The 23,135-nt window shown below is 47.2% G+C and overlaps 1 protein-coding gene across 1 annotated transcript in view; it reads left to right on the forward strand.

The window, feature by feature from the left end:
• hsf1 (heat shock transcription factor 1) overlaps nucleotides 1–21,737 on the forward strand; it is a 105,207-nt gene extending 83,470 nt beyond the window's left edge. The window contains 5 exon segments of the mRNA XM_070881895.1: nucleotides 1,341–1,446; nucleotides 2,423–2,479; nucleotides 4,626–4,691; nucleotides 13,759–13,825; nucleotides 19,950–21,737. Coding sequence (XP_070737996.1) covers nucleotides 1,341–1,446; nucleotides 2,423–2,479; nucleotides 4,626–4,691; nucleotides 13,759–13,825; nucleotides 19,950–20,161 — 508 coding nt within the window. The 3' untranslated portion in view covers nucleotides 20,162–21,737.
• Nucleotides 21,738–23,135: the final 1,398 nt, after the last annotated feature.

A 23,135-nucleotide genomic window follows, 5' to 3' on the forward strand; every position in this document is an offset into this window, starting at 1 on the left:
GGTTATTATATCTGGTTCGTGGCTGCTACTGACATGGGCTAACTCCAAACACACACTACTTAACTGATGGGGAGAGAAGAAAAAAATTTTTTTGAAAAGTTAGTGCTCCCATCACACCAGGCTGGAACAGCCTCACTCGGACCCCTTCTGGGATTTTTTTAAATACAACAGTCGAAGACCAAACTTTTGTTGTCCCATTTTCATTCCTCAATTGCCAAGCAACCACATGCAAATCTCAGCTATCCAGTACAAAGCCAAGTGGATAGTGACCTGCTTATGGATCATAGAATGGTTACAGCACAGAAGGAGGCCGTTCGGACTGTCGAGCCCATGCCGGCTCTCTGCAAGAGCACTTCAGCTAGTCCCACTACCCCGCCCTTTCCCCATAGCCCTGCAATTTTATTTCCTTCAGGTACTTAACCAATTCCCTTTTTGAAAGCCACAATTGAATCTGCCTCCACCACCCTTTCATAGAAACATAGAAAATAGGTGCAGGAGTAGGCCATTCGGCCCTTCTAGTTCAGGCAGCACATTCCAGATCGTAACCACTCGCTGCGTAAAAAAGCTTTTTTTTCTCATGTCACCTTTGGTTCTTTTGCCAGTCACCTTAATTAAGAACATTGGGACATAAGAAATAGGAGCAGGAGTAGGCCATTTGGCCCCTCGAGCCTGCTCTGCCATTTAATAAGGTCATGGCTGATCTGATCTGGGGCTCAGCTCCACTTCCCCGCCCGCTCTCCATAACTCTTCTGTGTCCTCGGGTTCTCGACCTTTCCGCTAATGGGAATTAAGCGGCATTGAACTTTTAACCTGACACTGACTAGATAAAGGTGACCCATGAATAAATTCAGTAAATATTTATCTACAAAATTCACAGTCATTAAATCGGTTTGGGTGGGCCGCTTTTGGTGGGTGGTGCCGTACGCTGAGACACCTGCGTGTGGAGCAGTGCGACATTTGGTTGATTTCTACCACTTGTTGAGTTCCCAATCTCGGCTGTGCAGACACACAGGAAGTGGACATTTACCCAGCAGGGACCAGGCTGCTCACTGAAAGAGGGAGGAGCAATCTGAGGGTGAAAGCCCCGCTCGAGCCCGGTGAAACAGCTCAAACTTCCACACCCTCAGGCATATTGCGCACTGAAGTAGAAGAGGTGATGAGAGATTGCGGGGGGGGGGGGACAGCTCTCGTTTTTTAAATTCACACTTGGCTATTTTCCCTCCTGGAATTCTTTTGAAAAGGTGAGGAGAGTGATGCAGTAAACGTATCGAGGACCATGGAGCAGAAAATGTCTTGTACTTAAAAAGTAATTCTCCTTAATTTTTTTTTTCCTTGTGTAGAAATGATCTCTACAATCACTTGGATATAATTGATTCCAGTTTGGATAACCTACAGAACTTGCTATCGGGACAGACTTTCAGCATGGAATCCAGTACACTCTTAGATGTGAGTTTGTTTCCATCGTCTCCTGATTCTTCTATCGTGATCTCTGAAGGTTGCAGGTTACTGGCGGGGATGGTTGGGGAAGGGAGGCCATCCAGGACCTCTCCCACTGGCCACCTGTGAATCCAGCTGTTAGCCGTGGCTCAGTGGATAAACTTTTGCCCTCTGAGTCTTAAGATCGTGGCTTCAATCCCCACTCGAGTCTTGAGTATAATCTAGGCTGACACTCCTGATGCAGTGATGAGGCAGTGCTGCACTGTTTGAGGTGCCATCTTTTGGATGAGACCCTGTTAAATCTATTACAATAGACGTAACGTGGAGAATTCTTTATCATTTCGACCGGTAAATTTACCAGCTTTCATTGCCATACCAGAGACTTGAGCACATAATCCTGACTGACACTCCAGTGCAGTATTGAGGGTCGGAGGTGCTGTCTTTCGGATGAGGCGTTAAACCAAAGCCGTATCTGCCCCCTCGGGTGGACGTAAAAGATCCTGTAGCACTATTCGAAGAAGAGATGGCAAGTTGTCCCCTGTGTTCTGGCCAATATTTACATAAGAACATAATAAATAGGAGCAGGAGTAGGCCATTCGGCTCCTTGAGCCTGCTCCACCGTTCAATCTTCTACCTCAACTCCACTTTCCTGCACTATCCCCCTGTCCCTTGATCCCTTAATATCCAAAAATCTATCTATCTCTGTCTTGAATATACTCAACGACTGAGCCTCCACAGCCCTCTGGGGTAGAGAATTCCAAAAGATTCACCACCCTCTGAGAGAAGAAATTCCTCCTCCTCTCAGTCCTAAATGGCCGACCCCTAATTCTGAGACTGTGACCCCTGGTTCTGGACTCCCCAGCCAGAGGAAACATCCTGCCTGCATCTGCCCTGTCAAGCCCTGTAAGAATTTTGTATGTTTCTCCTATATCTAGAGTTTATATCTAGAGAATATAGGCCTAGTCTACTCTCTCTCTCCTCATAGGATAATTCCTGCATCCCAGGTATCAGTCTGGTGAACATTTGTTGCTCTCCCTCTATGGTAAGTATATCCTTCCTTGGGTAAGGAGACCTAAACAGTACACAATACTCCAGGTGTGGGCTCGCCAGGGCCCTATATAATTGCAGTAAGACACCTTTACTCTTATACTCAAATCCTCTTCTAAAAGCCAACATATGATTTGCTTTCTTAATTGCTTGCTGTACCTGCATGTTAACTTTCTGTGATTTGTGTGCAAGGACACCCAGGTCCCTCTGAACACCAACATTTCCCACAAACTGCACCTATTATTTTTTTTTTTTTTTAAACATCTGATCATTTATCGCATTGCTCTTTGTGGGATCTTGCTGTGTGGAAATTGGCTGCCCGTTCCCCTGCCTCGCAACAGTGACCACCCTGCAAAAGCACTTCATTGGCTGTGAAGCACTTCGGGGAGGTCCTGAGGTGGTGTAAGGTGCTGTATAACTGCAAGTGCTTTCTCTTGCAGCAGAATGTTCAACTGTAGTGATGTGAAACCCAAAGCTTCAAACCTTAATCCGGTGTGCACCCACTGCTCCAAGCCAAATTTGTTTTCTTTTTCTTCCACTGCCTCCTACACATTACTGGGAGCGGGGTGCAAAGGCCCCTCTGTGCACTTTTCCAACTAGTCGTTCATCCCGTCTCACCCTGTGTGCATTTATTGTGGTCGGGTTTACTGAATCTGGAGTTCTCCCTCCCTAATCCAGGCGGGTCAAAGCCAGTTGGAGCACATCTGCTACTGCCCCAGCACACACCAGCTAACCTGGTGTTAGAGGGTGGCTTTGATTTATGGTTAAATATTGTACCTATCCCTCAAAATTAATACGGTTCTTGAAACATGGAGGTCGAGCAGTTGTAGCACTGCAATGGTACTTAAGGAGGCATTTAAAAGGTCGTACTTCCAACCAGTGTTTCCCCATATGTTTTGTTGAGGGGGGGGGGGGGGGCGTGCACGGTCCCTTTAAGAGTCCGTGCAGCCCATTCAAAGTTGCAGGCCGACAGGAAATTCCACTTTTGAGAAGCCTGAGACTTTAAAATATATTACAGTTCTGAGCTCAGCATATAGGTTGATCAAAACTTTTTAAAATCCTAACTATCTGTACAAACTGCCACTTTTTATACGCATTTCTCTCACCTTGACAGCGTGACAATCTGCACGTTTCTAAATTGCACGATTGTACAAGAAGTTCAACTACAGCTCTATTATATAAAGAGAATTTAATTGTACGGATCCCTTATTGATCAGTTAATGAGCTGGGTTGCTTACTGAGCTTTTGTTCCATTGGGCTAACGAGATGCGTATGACTCCCTTACTTAGTTATGTTAGCAATAATTTTGCTCTTGTTACATATAATTGCTGTTCCATCATGTGAGACCTTTAATTATAACTATGTCTTTGATTCTGTGCCATTCAACACCAGCTAATTAACCCATTCTACAGAAACCCCAATTTAAAGAATATTGCCCCCCTATCTTTTCCTTTCGCAGGACTAGCTGTTATCCTGGCCCCAGTATCAGCGTTTATAGCTCACTGAAACTTAGCAATCAGAATCCAGTGCCACGACTTTCATTTAAGCTCCCTCATATTGAAATCTACCAGTGCTGTGATATCACCCATGGCTCAGTCATAGCACTCTCGCCTCTGAGGGCCGTGGGTTCAAATCTCACCCCAGAGACTTGAGTGCAAAATGGCTGCTGCGATTCCTACGTTACAACAGTGACTATACCTCAAAAATATTTAAATAGCTGTAAAGTGCTTCGGGACATCCTGATGTTGTGAAAGGCGCTACAGAAATGCAGGTTCCTTTTTCTCCATTCAGTTCTTCAGTGGTCACTCCTTTAAAATTGAATCTTCCCTATTTAACAAGAAGACGCTAACGGCTAACATTGCTACAATATAAAGAAAGATCAAGAGCAGTATTACACTAGCAGACTTCAAATCAGTCAGATTCACCCTTTCCTTACACCAGCGCAGAGTGGGAAGTGAATCTCCTGGTCTTCCTTGATGCACTTTTCTATAATAAACCTATAAACCCATGATGATGTGATAGTGATCTGTATATCGGAGCTACAGTAGCTGGCGCCTTTACCCACTCAGACACTAGAGCGAGCAGTTTTACAGTTCTTATCTAAAAGTTTAGAAACTAACTTTGGTCTCTCCTCTCTGCAGCTATTCAGCCCCTCGCTGTCTGCCGTTGACATGAGCTTGCCAGATGTGGAGGGTAACCTTGCGGCAGTAAGTAGCCAGAAGTGTGGTTCACGTTGGTGCTGAAATGAGGAGGGAGAGACGTAGTGATGTGGGCTGCACAGCAAGGGGGGGGAGACCAATGTATCCGGTTCCGTCCTTCACTATAACTCTGAGAGATGTGACCGTTGCTACGAAGCCGCATCGCTTAGAATGGCAGTCAGGCACTGCTTGCATGCCACAGCTTCCGTTCGTGGGCGTGACTGTGTTGCACTATGCACTCTCCCAGATCTTTCCTCGCCATCACCAAGACCACCTACTTCCATCTCCGCAACATCGCCCATCTCCCTCCGCCTCAGCTCCTCAGCTGTTGAAAGTCCATGTCTTTGTTACCTCTAGACTCGACTATTCCAATGCTCTCCTGGCCGGCCTCCCACCTTGTACCTTCTGCAAATGTGACCTCGTCCAAAACATTGTACCAAACCCGTTCACCCATCACCCAGTTGCTCACTGACCTACATTGGCTCCTAGTCCAGCAATGCCTCAATTTTAAAATTCTCAAACTCGTTTTCAAAACGCTCAATGGCCTCGCCTTCCCAGTGCCCGAGGCCCAACCCTCTTCAGCTGCTTCATCAATGAGCTTCCCTCCATCGTAAGTTCAGAAGTGGGGATGTTCGCTGATGGTTGCGCATGTTCAGTTCCCTTCGCAACTCCTCAGACAATGGAGCAGTCCATGCCCACATGCAGCAAGACCTGGACGACATGCAGGCTTGAGCTGATAAGTGGCAAGTAACATTTGCACCACACAAGTGCCAGGCAATGCCTGTCTCCAAAAAGCAAGAGTCTAACCACCGCCCTCTGACATTAAATGGCATTACCATCGCTGAATCCCCCAACATCAACATCCTGGGGCAGTCACCATTGACCAGAAACTTAACTGGACCAGTCACACACATACTGTGGCTACAAGAACAGGTCAGAGGCTGGGTATTCTGCAGCAATTGTCTCACCTCCTGACTCCCCAAAACCTTTCCACCATTTGCAAGGCACAAGTCAGGAGTGTGGTGGAATACTCTCCACTTGCCTGGATGAGTGCAGCTCCAACAACTTCAAAAGGTTTGACACCATCCAGGACAAAGCAGGCCGCTTGATTGGCACCCGATCCACCACCTTCAACATTCACTCTCTCCACCACCGGCGCACCGTGGCTGTAGTGTGTCCCATCTACAAGATGCACTGCAGCAACTCTCCAAGGCTTCTGCAGCAGCACCTCCCAAACCCGCGACCTTTACCCCCTAGAAGGACAAGGGCAGCAGACGCATGGGAACACCACCACCTCCACGTTCCCCTCTAAGTTATACGCCACCCTGACTTGGAAATATATCACCGTTCTTTCATCGGCGTTGGGTCAAATGCCTGGAACTCCCTCCCTAACAGTACTATGGGAGCACCTTCACCACACGGTCTGCAGCGGTTCAAGATAAAGGCTCTACACCACCTTCTCACGGGCAATTAGGGACGGGCAATAAATGCTGGCTTAGCCAGCGACACCCGCATAACTGGAGCGAATTTTTTTTTTTTTAAACTCCTGCAACCCTCCCGAGATCTCTGCGCTCCTCCAATTCTGGCCTCTTGTGAATCCCCAATTTTCTTCACTCCACCACTGGTGGCTGTGTCTTCAGTTGCCTAGGTCCTAGGCTCTGGAATCCCATCCCTAAACATCTCCACCTCTCTCTCCTACCCAGTGTTCCCTCTCATCGTTTTTAGTGCACCCGCTGTGTCCCTGTGTAACAGTACACAGAGAGGATAAACCCACACCAGGCAGCATCCCTATCTGCTGTGTCCCTGTAACTGCGCACACACACGGTATAAGCCCACACCGGGCAGTGTCTCTACCCCCTGTGTCTCTGTGTAACTCCACACACACAGGGTATGAACCCACACCAGGCAGTGTCTCTACCCCCTGTGTCCCTGTGTAACTGCACACACACAGGATATAAACCCACACCGGGCAGTGTCTCTACCCCCTGTGTCTCTGTGTAACTGCACATACACAGGGTATAAACCCACACCAGGCAATGTCTCTACCCCCTGTGTAACTCCACACACAGGGTATAAACCCACACCGGGCAGTGTCTCTACCCCCTGTGTCCCTGTATAACTGCAAACAGGGTATAAACCCACACCGGGCAGTGTCTCTACCCCCTGTGTCTCTGTGTAACTCCACACACACAGGGTATAAACCCACACCAGGCAGTGTCTCTACCCCCTGTGTCCCTGTGTAACTCCACACACAGGGCATAAACACACACCGGGCAGTGTCTCTACCCCCTGTGTCCCTGTATAACTGCAAACAGGGTATAAACCCACACCGGGCAGTGTCTCTACCCCCTGTGTCTCTGTGTAACTCCACACACACAGGGTATAAACCCACACCAGGCAGTGTCTCTACCCCCTGTGTCCCTGTGTAACTCCACACACAGGGCATAAACACACACCGGGCAGTGTCTCTACCCCCTGTGTCCCTGTGTAACTCCACACACACAGGGTATAAACCCACACCAGGCAGTGTCCCTTCCCCCTGTGTCCCTGTGTAACTGCACACACACAGGGTATAAACCCACACCGGGCAGTGTCTCTACCCCCTGTGTCTCTGTGTAACTGCACACACACAGGGTATAAACCCACACCAGGCAGTGTCTCTACCCCCTGTGTCCCTGTGTAACTGCACACACACAGGGTATAAGCCCACACCGGGCAGTGTCTCTACCCCCTGTGTCCCTGTGTAACTGCGCACACACAGGGTATAAACCCACACCAGACAGGGTATAAACCCACACCAGGCAGTGTCCCTACCCCCTGTGTAACTCCACACACACAGGGTATAAACCCACACCGGGCAGTGTCTCTACCCCCTGTGTCCCTGTGTAACTCCACACACACAGGGTATAAACCCACACCGGGCAGTGTCTCTACCCCCTGTGTCCCTGTGTAACTGCACACACACAGGATATAAACCCACACCAGGCAGTGTCTCTACCCCCTGTGTCCCTGTGTAACTCCACACACAGGATATAAACCCACACCAGGCAGTGTCTCTACCCCCTGTGTCTCTGTGTAAAGCCACTACGTTTGTCTTCACTAATCTTTTTCTCTTCACATATCTATAGAAGCTTTTGCAGTCAGTTTTTATGTTCCCAGCAAGCTTCCTCTCATACTCAATTTTCCCCCTCCTAATTAAACCCTTTGTCCTCCTCTGCTGAATTATAAAATTCTCCCAGTCCTCAGGTTTGTTGCTTTTTCTGGCCAATTTATATGCCTCTTCCTTCGATTTAACACTATCCTTAATTTCCCTTGTTAGCCACGGTTGAGCCACCTTCCCCGTTTTATTTTTACTCCAGACAGGGATGTACAATTGTTGAAGTTTCTCCATGTGATTTTTAAATGTTTGCCATTGCCTATCCACCGTCAACCCTTTAAGTATCATTCGCCAGTCTATTCTAACCAATTCACGTCTCATACCATAGAAGTTACCTTTCCTTAAGTTCAGGACCCTAGTCTCTGTGTCACTCTCCATCTTAATAAAGAATTCTACCATATTACGGTCACTCTTTCCCAAGGGGTCTCGTACAACAAGATTGCTAATTAGTCCTTTCTCATTACACATCACCCAATCCAGGATGGCCAGCCCTCTAGTTGGTTCCTCGACATATTGATCTAGAAAACCATCCTTAATACACTCCAGGAAATCCTCCTCCACCGCATTGCTACCAGTTTGGTTAGCCCAGTCAATATGTAGATTAAAGTCGCCCATGATAATTGCTGTACCTTTATTGCACACATCCCTTATTTCTTGTTTGATGCTGTCCCCATCCTCATTACTACTGTTTGGTGGTCTGTACACAACTCCCACTAATGTTTTCTGCCCTTTGGTATTCTTTAGCTCCACCCATACAGATTCCACATCATCCAAGCTAATGTCCTTCCTTACTATTGCATTAAGTTCCTCTTTAACCAGCAATGCCACCCACCTCCTTTTCCTTTCTATCCATCCTTCCTAAATGTTGAATACCCCTGGATGTTGAGTTCCCAGTCTTGGTCACCCTGGAGCCATGGCTCAGTGATGCCAATTACATCATATCCTTTAACTACTATCTGCGCAGTTAATTCGTCCACCTTATTCCGAATACTCCTCGCATTGAGGCACAGAGCCTTCAGGCATGTCTTTTTAACACCCTTTGCCCCTTTAGGATTTTGCTGTAATGTGTCTCTTTTTGTTTTTAGCCCTGGGTTTCCCTGCCCTCCACTTTTACTTTTCTTTTTTCTATCTTTTGCTTCTGCCCCCATTCTACTTCACTGTGTCTCCCTGCATAGGTACCCATACCCCTGCCATATTAGTTTAACCCCTCCCCAACAGCACTAGCAAGCACTCCCCTTAGGACATTGGTTCCGGTCCTGCCCAGGTGCAGACCGTCCGGTTTGTACTGGTCCCACCTCCCCCAGAACCGGTTCCAATGTCCCAGGAATTTGAATCCCTCCCTTCTGCACCATTCCTCAAGCCACGTATTCATCTGAGCTATCCTGCAATTCCTACTCTGACTAGCACATGGCACTGGTAGCAATCCTGAGATTACTACCTTTTGAGGTCCTACTTTTTATTTAGCTCCTAGCTCCCTAAATTCATCTCGTAGGACCTCAACCCGTTTTTTACCTATATCATTGATACCTATATGCACCACGACAACTGGCTGTTCACCCTCCCTCTTCTAAATGTCCTGGAGCCGCTCCGTGACATCCTTGACCCTTGCACCAGGGAGGCAACATACCATCCTGGAGTCTCGATTGTGGCTGCAGAAACGCCTATCTATTCCCCTTACAATAGAATCCCCTATCACTATCGCTCTCCCACTCTTTCTCCTGCCCTCCTGTGCAGCAGAGCCACCCATGGTGCCATGAACTTGGCTGCTGCTGCTCCCCCCTGATGAGTCATCCCCCTCAACAGGGGGATGACTGCAGGGGACCCCTGCACTACCTTCCTTCCACTGCTCTTCCTGTTGGTCACGCATCCCCTATCTGGCTGTGTACCCTTTACCTGCGGTGTGGCCAACTCACTAAACGTGCTATTCACGTCATCCTCAGCATCAGCAATGCCTCTACCCCGTGTGACCCTGTATAACTGTAACTCCACACAGAGGATATAAACCCACACCGGGCAGTGTCTCTACCCCCTGTGTCTCTGTGTAACTGCACACACACAGGATATAAATCCACACCAGGCAGTGTCTCTACCCCCTGTGTCCCTGTGTAACTGCACACACACTGGGTATAAACCCACACCGGGCAGTGTCTCTATCCCCTGTGTCTCTGTGTAACTGCACACACAGGGTTATAAACCCACACCAGACATTGCCTCTACCCCCTGTGTAACCGCACACACGTTATAAACCCACAACGGTCAGTATCTCTACCCCTGTGTCTCTGTGTAACTCCACACAGGATATATAGAAACATAGAAAATAGGTGCAGGAGTAGGCCATTCGGCCCTTCTAGCCTGCACCGCCATTCAATGAGTTCATGGCTGAACATTCAACTTCAGTACCCCATTCCTGCTTTCTCACCATACCCCTTGATCCCCCTAGTAGTAAGGACCTCATCTAACTCCTTTTTGAATATATTTAGTGAATTGGCCTCAACAACTTTCTGTGATAGAGAATTCCACAGGTTCACCACTCTCTGGGTGAAGAAGTTCCTCCGCATCTCGGTCCTAAATGGCTTACCCCTTATCCTTAGACTGTGACCTCTGGTTCTGGACTTCCCCAACATTGGGAACATTCTTCCTGCATCTAACCTGTCTAACCCTGTCAGAATTTTAAATGTTTCTATGAGGTCCCCTCTCATTCTTCTGAACTCCAGTGAATACAAGCCCAGTCGATCCAGTCTTTCTTGATAGGTCAGTCCCGCCATCCCGGGAAATCAGTCTGGTGAACCTTCGCTGCACTCCCTCAATAGCAAGAATGTCCTTCCTCAGGTTAGGAGACCAAAACTGTACACAATACTCCAGGTGTGGCCTCACCAATGCCCTGTACAACTGTAGCAACACCTCCCTGCCCCTGTACTCAAATCCCCTTGCTATGAAGGCCAACATGCCATTTGCTTTCTTAACCGCCTGCTGCACCTGCATGCCAACCTTCAGTGACTGATGTACCATGACACCCAGGTCTCTTTGCACCTCCCCTTTTCCTAATCTGTCACCATTCAGATAATAGTCTGTCTCTGTTTTTACCACCAAAGTGGATAACCTCACATTTATCCACATTATACTTCATCTGCCATGCATTTGCCCACTCACCTAACCTATCCAAGTCGCTCTGCAGCCTCACAGCATCCTCCTCGCAGCTCACACTGCCACCCAACTTAGTGTCATCCGCAAATTTGGAGATACTACATTTAATCCCCTCATCTAAATCATTAATGTACAATGTAAACAGCTGGGGCCCCAGCACAGAACCTTGCGGTACCCCACTAGTCACTGCCTGCCATTCTGAAAAGTACCCATTTACTCCTACTCTTTGCTTCCTGTCTGACAACCAGTTCTCAATCCATGTCAGCACACTACCCCCAATCCCATGTGCTCTAACTTTGCACATCAATCTCTTGTGTGGGACCTTGTCGAACGCCTTCTGAAAGTCCAAATATACCACATCAACTGGTTCTCCCTTGTCCACTCTACTGGAAACATCCTCAAAAAATTCCAGAAGATTTGTCAAGCATGATTTCCCTTTCACAAATCCATGCTGACTTGGACCTATCATGTCACCTCTTTCCAAATGCACTGCTATGACATCCTTAATAATTGATTCCATCATTTTACCCACTACCGATGTCAGGCTGACCGGTCTATAATTCCCTGTTTTCTCTCTCCCTCCTTTTTTAAAAAGTGGGGTTACATTGGCTACCCTCCACTCTATAGGAACTGATCCAGAGTCAATGGAATGTTGGAAAATGACTGTCAATGCATCCACTATTTCCAAGGCCACCTCCTTAAGTACCCTGGGATGCAGTCCATCAGGCCCTGGGGATTTATCGGCCTTCAATCCCATCAATTTCCCCAACACAATTTCCCGGCTAATAAGGATTTCCCTCAGTTCCTCCTCCTTACTAGACCCCCCGACCCCTTTTATAACCGGAAGGTTGTTTGTGTCCTCCTTCGTGAATACTGAACCAAAGTACTTGTTCAATTGGTCCGCCATTTCTTTGTTCCCCGTTATGACTTCCCCTGATTCTGACTGCAGGGGACCTACGTTTGTCTTTACTAACCTTTTTCTCTTTACATATCTATAGAAAGTTTTGCAATCCGTCTTAATGTTCCCTGCAAGCTTCTTCTCATACTCCATTTTCCCTGCCCTAATCAAACCCTTTGTCCTCCTCTGCTGAGTTCTAAATTTCTCCCAGTCCCCAGGTTCGCTGCTATTTCTGGCCAATTTGTATGCCACTTCCTTGGCTTTAATACTATCCCTGATTTCCCTTGATAGCCACGGTTGAGCCACCTTCCCTTTTTTATTTTTATGCCAGACAGGAATGTACAATTGTTGTACTTCAGCCATGCGGTCTCTAAATGTCTGCCATTGCCCATCCACAGTCAACCCCTTAAGTATCATTCGCCAATCCATCCCAGCCAATTCACGCCTCATACCTTCAAAGTTAGCCTTCTTTAAGTTCTGGACCATGGTCTCTGAATTAACTGTTTCATTCTCCATCCTAATGCAGAATTCCACCATATTATGGTCACTCTTGCCCAAGGGGCCTCGCACAACGAGATTGCTAATTAATCCTCTCTCATTACATAACACCCAGTCTAAGATGGCCTCCCCCCTAGTTGGTTCCTCGACATATTGGTCTAAAAAACCATCCCTTATGCACTCCAGGAAATCCTCCTCCACCGTATTGCTTCCAGTTTGGTTAGCCCAATCTATGTGCATATTAAAGTCACCCATTATAACTGCTGCACCTTTATTGCATGCACCCCTAATTTCCTGTTTGATGCCCTCCCGAACATCACTACTACTGTTTGGAGGTCTGTACACAACTCCCACTAACGTTTTTTGCCCTTTGGTGTTCTGTAGCTCTACCCATATAGATTCCACATCATCCAAGCTAATGTCCTTCCTAACTATTGCCTTAATCTCCTCCTTAACCAGCAATGCTACCCCACCTCCTTTTCCTTTTATTCTATCCTTCCTGAATGTTGAATACCCCTGGATGTTGAGTTCCCAGCCCTGATCATCCTGGAGCCACGTCTCCGTAATCCCAATCACATCATATTTGTTAACATCTATTTGCACAGTTAATTCATCCACCTTATTGCGGATACTCCTTGCATTAAGACACAAAGCCTTTAGGCTTGTTTTTTTAACACCCTCTGTCCTTTTAGAATTTTGCTGTACTATGGTCCTTTTTGTTCTTTGCCTTGGGTTTCTCTGCCCTCCACTTTTCCTCATCTCCTTTCTGTCTTTTGCTTTTGCCTCCTTTTTGTTTCCCTCTATCTCCCTGCATTGGTTCCCATCCCACTGCCATATTAGTTTAACTCCTCCCCAACAGCACTAGCAAATACTCCCCCGAGGACATTGGTTCCGATTCTGCCCAGGTGCAGACCGTCCGGATTGTACCGGTCCCACCTCCCCCAGAACCCACACCGGGCAGTGTCTCTACCCCTGTATCTCTGTGTAACTTCACACACACTGGGTATAAACCCACACCGGGCAGTGTCTCTACCCCTGTGTCTCTGTGTAACTGCACACACAGGGTATAAACCCACACCAGACATTGCCTCTACCCCCTGTGTAACCGCACACACGGTATAAACCCACACCGGTCAGTATCTCTACCTCTGTGTAACTCCACACAGGATATAAACCCACACCGGGCAGTGTCTCTACCCCCTGTGTAACTGCACGCACAGGGTATAAACCCACACCAGGCAAGGCTGCTACCGGCTTTGTTCAGGGAGCTCCAAGATGGGCTTTACTTTGAGGGAACCATTTAGAGATTTGACAAAAGCTAGTAATTTATGAATTTTGTCCATGTTACTGATCGCTCTTTTCACGAATTGACTTTACAGATGCAGGATCTGATGGGCTCACAGGAACAGAAATGTTCAGAGACAGATTCACGCGCTTTGGATGCAGGTAATTTAAAGGGATAGAATGGTTACAGCATGGAAGGCTATTCGGCGCTTTGAGACCATGCCGACTCAGCTAGTCCCCTTTCCCCTGCCCTTTCCCCATAGCCTTGCAACTGCTTTTCCTTCAGATACTTATTTAACTCCCTTTTGAAAGATAAGATTGAATCTGCCTCCACCACCCTTTCAAACAGTACATTCCAGAACCCAACCATTCGCTGCGTAAAAAAGCTTTTTCTGACATCGCCTTTGGTTCTTTTGCCAGTCGCCTTAAATCTGTGTCCTCTGATTCTCGACCCTTCCACCAATGGGAACAGTCTCTCTATCTACTCTGTCCAGACTCCTCATGATTTTGAACACCTCGATCAAATCTCCTCTTAACCTTCTCTGCTCCAAGGACAACAACCCCAGCTTCTCCAGTCTGTCCATGTAACTGAAGTCCCTCATTCCTGGAATTATTCTCGTAAATCTTTTCTGCACCCTCTCTAAGGCCTTCACATCCTTCCTAAAGTGTGGTGCCCAGAATTGGATACAATACTCCAGTTGGGGCTGAACCTGTGTTTTATACAGGTGGTTCATAATTTCCACGTTTTTGTCATCTACCCCTCTATTTATGAAGCCCAGGGATCCCGTAAGCCTTTTTAATCGTTTTCTCAACCTGCCCTGCCACCTTCAACAATTTATCCACACATATCCCCCCCCCAGGACTCTGTTCATGCACCCCCTTTAGGATTGTGCCATTTAGTTTATATTTCCTCTCTTCAATCTTTCTACAAAAATGCATCATTTCACATTTTTCTGAGTTAAATGTCATCTGCCACGTGTCCACCCATTCCACCAACCTGTCGATGTCTTCCTGAAGTCTCTTACCCTCCTCACTGTTCACTATACTTCCAAGTTATGTGTCATTTGCACATTTTGAAATAGTGCCCTGTACACCCAAGTCCAAGTCAGTAATATATATTAAGAAAAGCAGTGGTCCCAGTACCGACCCCTGGGGAACACCACTGTATACCTTCATCCAGTCCGAAAAACAACCGTTCACCACTACTCTCTGTTTCCTGTCACTTAGACAATTCCGTATCCATGCTGACACTGTCCCTTTTATTCCGTGGGCTTTAACTTTGCTGACAAGCCTATTATGTGGCACTTTATCTAACACCTTTTGGAAATCCATGTACACCACATCAACCGCATTGCCCTCATCAACCCTATCTGTTGCCTCATCAAAGAACTCAGTCAAATTGGTTAAACATGATTTGCCTTTAACAAATCTGTGCTGAGTGTCCTTAATTAATCCACCTCTATCCAAGTGACTGTTAATTCTGTCCCTAATCACTGTTTCTAAAAGCTTCCCCACTACTGAGATTAAACTGACTGGCCTGTAGTTGCTGGGTTTATCCTTACACCATTTTTTGAACAATGGTGTAACATTTGCAATTCTCCAGCCCTCTGGTACCACCCCTGTATCTAAGGAGGATTGGAATATTATGCCCAGTACCTCCGCGATTTCCGCCCTCAGTTCCCTCAGCGTCCTGGGATGCATCCCATCCGCTCCTGGTGATTTATCTACTTTAAGTACAGCCAGCCTTTCCATACCTCTTCTTCATCAATTTCTATCCTATCAGTGACTCCTCCATCTCCTCCTTCACTTTGTCTATGGCAGCATCCTCTTCCTTGGTGAAGACAGATGCAAAGGACCCATTGAGTCCCTCAGCCATACCCTCTGTCTCCATGCACAGGTCTTTTTGGTCCCTAATCGGCCCCACCCCTCCTCTTACTATCCGTTTACTATTTATATGCCTGTAGAAGACGTTTGGATTCCCTTTTATGTTGGCTGCCATTCTATTCTCATCCCCTCTTTGCCCCTCTTCTTTTTCCCTTCTCCTCTGACCTTTCTATATATAACCTGGTTCTCGGGTGTATTAGCAACCTCACGTTTGTCATACGCGCTGTTTTTCTGCTTCTTCATATTCTCGATCTGTTTCATCATCCAGGGAGCACTGGCTTCTGTTGCCCTGCCTTTTCCCTTCGTGCGAATGTACCTCGACTGTACCCGAACTATTTCCTCTTTAAAGGCAGTCAATTGTTCCATTACAGTTTTGCCTGCCAATCTTTGATTCCAATTTACCCGGGCCAGATCCATTCTCATTCCACTGAAATTGGCCAACATTTTTACTCTAGATTTCTCCGTCCTTTTCCATAGCTAATCTAAACCTTATGATACTATGATCACTGTTCCCTAAATGTTCCCCTACTGACACTTGAACTACCTCATTCCCCAGAACCAGATCCAGCAATGCCTCCTCCCTCGTTGGGCTGGAAACATACTGATCAAGAAAGTTCTCCTGAACACACTTCAGAAATTCTTCCTCTTCTCTGCCCTTAACAATAGTACGATCCCAGTCGATATTAAGATAGTTGAAGTCCCCCATTATTACTACTCTGCCGTTCTTCCCCTCTCTGTAATTTCTCTGCAAATTTACTCCGTCACATCTTTCCCAATATATGGTGGTCTGTAGAACACACCTAGTAGTGTTAATGGCAGCTCTATTATTTCTCAACTCTAGTCATATAGATTCTGTCACTGACACCTCCAGGATAGCCTCCCTCTCCAGCAATGTAACATTCTCCTTAACCAATATGGTCACAGCACCTCCTATCTTTCCTGAACACTTTATAACCAGGAATATTTAATACCCAATCCTCCCCTTTTTTGAACCAGGCCACAGCAACATATTCCCACGTGGCTATCTGTGCTTGCAACTCACTTACCTTGTTTACTACGCCTCATGCGTTCATATACAAGGGGGGACCGCAAAACCGTCTTAAACCCGGACATGGTGAAGGGCCTCCCCAAATGCTCTCTGGTTTAAGTCTGAATTTCTTGCGCTGGGTGTGGCATTTATCAGGCGCCTTTCCCATCCTCGGCAAGTCCCAACGCGCCTCACAGCCATCAAATTACTTTTGGGAGTCTGGACAGGTGTTATATAGGCAAACATGACCCTCTGCAAGCTCCCATAAAACGCAGTGCGATGATGGACCAGCCAGTCTGTGTCTTGATTGCGCTGGTTGTGGGATTCGTGCTGACCAAATCACCAGGGGAACTCCCTGTCCTCTTACAATAGTGTAGCACTTTTACTTTGTCCAAGATTTTCTTCCAAAGAACTATCTGCAAACTCTTACTGAATGACAATTAAAACAGCGCATTTATCTTTCGCCCAAGATTTCTATTCCTGATATTGACGATTGCCAATTTTATTGATCTCGAGCAGAGACGATCAATTTTAATTGCATACATACAACAATGGGAGCTTTTACGTCCACCCAACCCAGATGGAGTCTCAGTTTAACGTCTCATTTGAAAGACGACACCTCTGATGGTGCAGCATTCCCTGTAGTGCCAGACTAGATTATGTGCCAAAGTCCTGCAGTGGCCTGAACCCACAACACCTGACTCCAATGCACGAGTGCTGGTTTTGTGTTTTATATGTTCCGTTTGCTTTTTCCAAATTTCATCCTCCCCTGCTCTCCAAAAGAGATTTTTGTTTCTGCAAAAATGAAAGTGAAACAAAGAACAGGCAGAGGAGGAGTGGGAGGTTACTTGTCTGGAGCATAAACACCGGCATGGACCTGTGTGTGCTGCACCACTCTGTGTAACACAAGAGGCTGGAAATGCCCAAGCGGTCAGTCAGTAGCTGAGGGAGAAAACACAGGGTGACGTTTCGAGTGGTGAAGGAACTCCCTCCCAGACGTAGCCCCTCCTTTCCCCTTCAGATGCTGATTGTCCCGCTGTGCATACCCAGTATTTGTTTTCATTTCGGCAAAAAACTAAGGGTCACTTTGTCAGCTTAGCTCTTTTGGTAGCTGTCTCACCTTCCCTGAGACTGCGGGTTGTGGGTTCGGGCCCCACTCCAGGGCTTGCCCAACTAACCTCAGCCAGTACTTTATTATTGTCTTGTGAGACGGGCCATCCCTTTGGATGCCTGAGCTTCACAGTTCTGGTGGGCAATCAAGATCCCACAGCACTATTCAGAGAAGAGCAGAGAGTTCTCCTGGTGTCCAAGCCAATATTCCTCCCTCAACCAGCACCACCAAAAGCAGATTGACTGATGCTGATCAGGGGTTACAGAACCAAGATGGGTAATTAGGGTTGAGGTACAGATCTGCCATGATTGAATTGAACGGCGGAACAGGCTCAAGGGGCTGAATGGCCGCCTCCATATCCATATGCTCCTGTGATCTCCAGGGATGAACATCATGGAAGGGAACCCTGATCTCTCTGCCTTGGAGCTATCGGGCTAGTGACTGGGGATGGGAATGCTGGTGTATATCCCACACCGTGCTGTGGAGCTGTCAGGTGTCGGGCTGTAGAGTGTCCACCAAACTCCTTGTGGTTGGTTGCAGACTGACCTCCTGAGGTACACTGATGCCAACTGTGGATCCTCAGCTGAGATCCACTCGCTCAGATCAGGGAGTGAACATAAGAAATAGGAGCAGGCCATACGGCCCCCCGAGCCTGCTCCGCCATTTAATACGATCATGGCTGATCCGACCATGGACTCAGCTCCACTTCCCTGCCCGCTCCCCATAAGCCCTTATCAGTTAAGAAACTGTCTATCTCTGTCTTAAGACAGAGTTAGATGAAGTCATAGAAACATAGACATAGAAAATAGGTGCAGGAGTAGGCCATTCAGCCCTTCTAGCCTGCACTGCCATTCAATGAGTTCATGGCTGAACATGCAAATTCAGTACCCCATTCCTGCTTTCTCGCCATACCCCTTGATCCCCCTAGTAGTAAGGACTTCATCTAACTCCCTTTTGAATATATTTAATGAATTGGCCTCAACTACTTTCTGTGGTAGAGAATTCCACAGGTTCACCACTCTCTGGGTGAAGAAGTTTCTCCTCATCTCGGTCCTAAATGGCTTACCCCTTATCCTTAGACTGTGACCCCTGGTTCTGGACTTCCCCAACATTGGGAACATTCTTCCTGCATCTAATCTGTCTAAACCCGTCAGAATTTTAAACGTTTCTATGAGGTCCCCTCTCATTCTTCTGAACTCCAGTGAATACAAGCCCAGTTGATCCAGTCTTTCTTGATAGGTCAGTCCCACCATCCCGGGAATCAGTCTGGTGAATCTTCGCTGCACTCCCTCAATAGCAAGAATGTCCTTCCTCAAGTTAGGAGACCAAAACTGTACACAATACTCCAGGTGTGGCCTCACCAAGGCCCTGTACAACTGTAGCAACACCTCCCTGCCCCTGTACTCAAATCCCCTCGCTATGAAGGCCAACATGCCATTTGCTTTCTTAACCGCCTGCTGTACCTGCATGCCAACCTTCAATGACTGATGTACCATGACACCCAGGTCTCGTTGCATCTTCCCTTTTCCTAATCTGTCACCATTCAGATAATAGTCTGTCTCTCTGTTTTTACCACCAAAGTGGATAACCTCACATTTATCCACATTATACTTCATTTGCCATGCCTTTGCCCACTCACCTAACCTATCCAAGTCACTCTGCAGCCTCATAGCATCCTCCTCGCAGGTCACACTGCCACCCAACTTAGTGTCATCCTTAACTAGGGGGATCAAGGGTATGGCGAGAAAGCAGGAAGGGGGTACTGAAGTTGCATGTTCAGCCATGAACTCATTGAATGGCGGTGCAGGCTAGAAGGGCCGAATGGCCTACTCCTGCACCTATTTTCTATGTTTCTATGTATGTTTTAAATTTATTCAATGTCCCAGCTTCCACAGCTCTCTGAGGCAGCGAATTCCACAGATTTATAACCCTCTGAGAGAAGAAATTCCTCCTTATCTCAGTTTTAAATGGGCGGCCCCTTATTCTAAGATTATGCCCCCTATTTCTAATCTCCCCCATCAGTGGAAACATCCTCCCTGCATCCACCTTGTCAAGCCCCCTCACAATCTTATACGTTTCGCTAAGATCACCTCTCATTCTTCTGAACTCAAATGAGTGAAGTTCATATCTGGTGTCCGTATCACCACTTATCACACTCTGTCACCGTTCCACTGAATCCCTCGCTGTTTATCTAATGACCGCTTCTGTCACACTGCACAATGTATTAATTTGTGCTTTATGCCCTCTCTCTCTCTCTTGTCCAGGAAAACAGGTTGTCCAGTACAGTGCCCCACCTTTGCTACTGGTAGACTCCAACTCCAGCGACACAGGGGACCTCCCCGTTTTATTCGAACTTGGAGATTCGCCGTACTTCCCGTCCGGAGGCGACCTGAGCCCAGACCCCACGGACGACGACCCGCTCTCCCTCCTAACCAGCGCCAACCTGTCACACACGAAGGACCCGCCCATCTCCTAACTCCCGGAGAGCCCTCCACCCCTACTCCAATCGCTGGCCTGCTTGTTCGGGGCACGGCTTTCTGCTACAGGAAGGGACGCAGTACAAGAGAGTGAAACAGTATCTATAAATATTTAATTTTAACCTGTTTGCATTACTAGCCTGATAAACCTTTATCGCAATAGAGAGCAGCCCACGTACAAGCACAGGGGATGTGTCTCGTAGGGTTACTTCTCCTGTTTGTTCCCGACTTTCAGTGATTAAGGACGAGATAAACGATTGCAGACTGCAATTTTATAGTCTTGTTTCTGCCCCGCCCCTCCACCCTCCTCTTTGAGAGACAGAGAGCAGTTAGATCCATCATCCTAAAACCAGCTTCTGTCCGAGGGAAAGTTGGAAACCATTGTCATTTTTCTCCATGGGTGAAGGGAGATGGTTTTGTTATCTTGTTTAATTTCCTTTTGTGTTGTCCTTCTCTCCACCACCCCCCCCCCCTCCTCCCCTCCCAGTCTTGCCTCCACTGTCCTCAGTTTTGTATATTTACACTTTAATCCAGTTGCTGATAACTGAAGATGTATTTTTGATTCGTATATTATTATTAAAAAAAAAAAGTTTTTTTAAAAAAAGAAGTTAATATTCTAGCTGGTACTCTAAAGCCCGTGATGCTGTGGTAGAAAGGAGCTTTATTTTTTATACGCTATATTTTGGAAGCTTATAAAATGGTTTTGCGAAGAATCAGCAATTGGAACATAGAAAAATCTTTGTTTCAACAAAAGTAGCCTGATCCACGCACATCTTCATCTGCATTTCTCATACTCGCGACGCACACACATCCACATTGCTGACAAGCTCAATCCATTAAACTCTTCTTTCCAGCACTGGTGATGCGTTATTTCATTGCAATGTAGGTAGGGTCACTACCAGTAAAATAACTGCTGCGTAGCAGTTCTTGGGACTTGATCCCGCAATCTTGACTGACACACCGAGGCAATCCTGAGGGAGCGTAGCCTTTCGGGTGAGGTGTTAGACCTGCTGCTTTAGGTGGATGGAGAAGAGCCCATTGCATTTTCCAAAGAAAAGTGGCGTTCTCACAGTTATCCTGGCCAACATTTATCCCCCAACTTAGAAATTGAAACAGAATGTGGAACGTCAATCAATGCCTGAATGGGAATATTTGAACAGTCCAATTCGAGCATTACTCTGTATCTAACCCGTGCTGTACCTGCCCTGGGAGTGTTTGATGGGACAGTGTAAAGGGAGCTTTACTCTGTATCTAACCCATGCTGTACCTGCCCTGGGAGTGTTTGATGGGACAGTGTAGAGGGAGCTTTACTCTATCCAACCCCACGCTGTACCTACCCTGGGAGTGTTTGATGGGGCAGTGTAGAGGGAGCTTTACTCTGTATCTAACCCCGTCCTGTACCTGCTCTGGGAGTGTTTGATGGGACAGTGTAAAGGGAGCTTTACTCTGTATCTAACTCTTGTACCTGCCCTGGGAGTGTTTGATGGGACAGTGTAGAGGGAGCTTTACTCTGTATCTAACCCCGTGCTGTACCTGCCCTGGGAGTGTTTGATGGGGCAGTGTAGAGGGAGCTTTACTCTGTATCTAACCCCGTGCTGTACCTGCCCTGGGAGTGTTTGATGGGACAGTGTAGAGGGAGCTTTACTCTATCTAACCCCGTGCTGTACCTGCCCTGGGAGTGTTTGATGGGGCAGTGTAGAGGGAGCTTTACTCTGTATCTAACCCCGTGCTGTACCTGCCCTGGGAGTGTTTGATGGGGCAGTGTAGAGGGAGCTTTACTCTGTATCTAACCCCGTGCTGTACCTGCCCTGGGAGTGTGTGATGCCATCTTTCAGATGAAACATTGAATGATCCGCCTGTTTAGGTGGGCATTAAGGAATCCATGGCACTATCCGGACAGTAGAGGAGTTCTCTCCCGGAGTTCGGGTCAGCATTCATCCCTCAACCAACACGAGCAAAAACAGATTCACTGCTATTTCATCTGACGGTTATTTCCTTTGATGATTTCCCTGCCACGATTTGTTAACAACCCCATTGTAAAAAAAAATTTTCCCAGCAGCATTATGACCAGTGCCGCAGGCGAGGTAGACATCAGATCGATAGACATCAGATCGATAGACCTGGATCTGTGGCCCAGCAGCTCATTCTGCTTCCTCGGCTGGCTCATTCTTCTCGTTGGGTTCTTGGGGATGCTTTTAATTCGGGTTTACGAGTCTCTGTCCAAGTTTCGGAATGTTTGGTTCCCAGTTTGGGACATTTCACTACATTAAAGGCGCTATAAGTCGATGTTGTTTAATTCTGATCCTCGGCTCCGAGTGCTAATATTGGCAGGTACTTGGAGAGATCCGGTACACTGAGGCTGCATGGTCTCCTGTAAGGGAGGGAAAGTGAAGAAAGATAAAGGAACTTGCATTTCTATAGCGTCTTTCATGACCTTGGAACGTCCTAAAACGCTTCAGAGGCAATTAAGTGTTTTTGAAGTGCATCCACTGCTGTAATGTAGGAAATGTGGCAGTCCATTTGTGTACAGCAAGCTCCCACAAACAGCAGTGAGATAATGGCCAGATAATCTGTTTCAATAATGTTGGTTGAAGGATAACTATTGGCTGGGACACCAGGGACAACTTCCCCGCTCTTCTTCGAATAGTGGCTGTGGGATCTTTTCTATCCACCTGAAGAGAACATACAGGGCCTCGATTTCACGTTTCATTTGAAAAATGACACCTCTGACAGTGCAGCACTCCCACAGCATTGCACCGCGGACAATGCAACGCTCCTTCAGTACTGCCCTTTCCGACAGTGCGGCGTTCCCTCAGTACTGCACCTCCGACAGTGCGGCGTTCCCTCAGTACTGCACCTCCGACAGTGCGGCGTTCCCTCAGTACTGCCCCTCTGACAGTGCAGCATTCCCTCAGTCATCATCATAGGCGGTATCTCGAAACGAGGATGACTTGCTTCCATGCCAAAAAAAAT

Source organism: Pristiophorus japonicus, chromosome 5 (genome assembly GCF_044704955.1).
Source record: "Pristiophorus japonicus isolate sPriJap1 chromosome 5, sPriJap1.hap1, whole genome shotgun sequence".
Classification (NCBI taxonomy): domain Eukaryota; kingdom Metazoa; phylum Chordata; class Chondrichthyes; family Pristiophoridae; genus Pristiophorus; species Pristiophorus japonicus.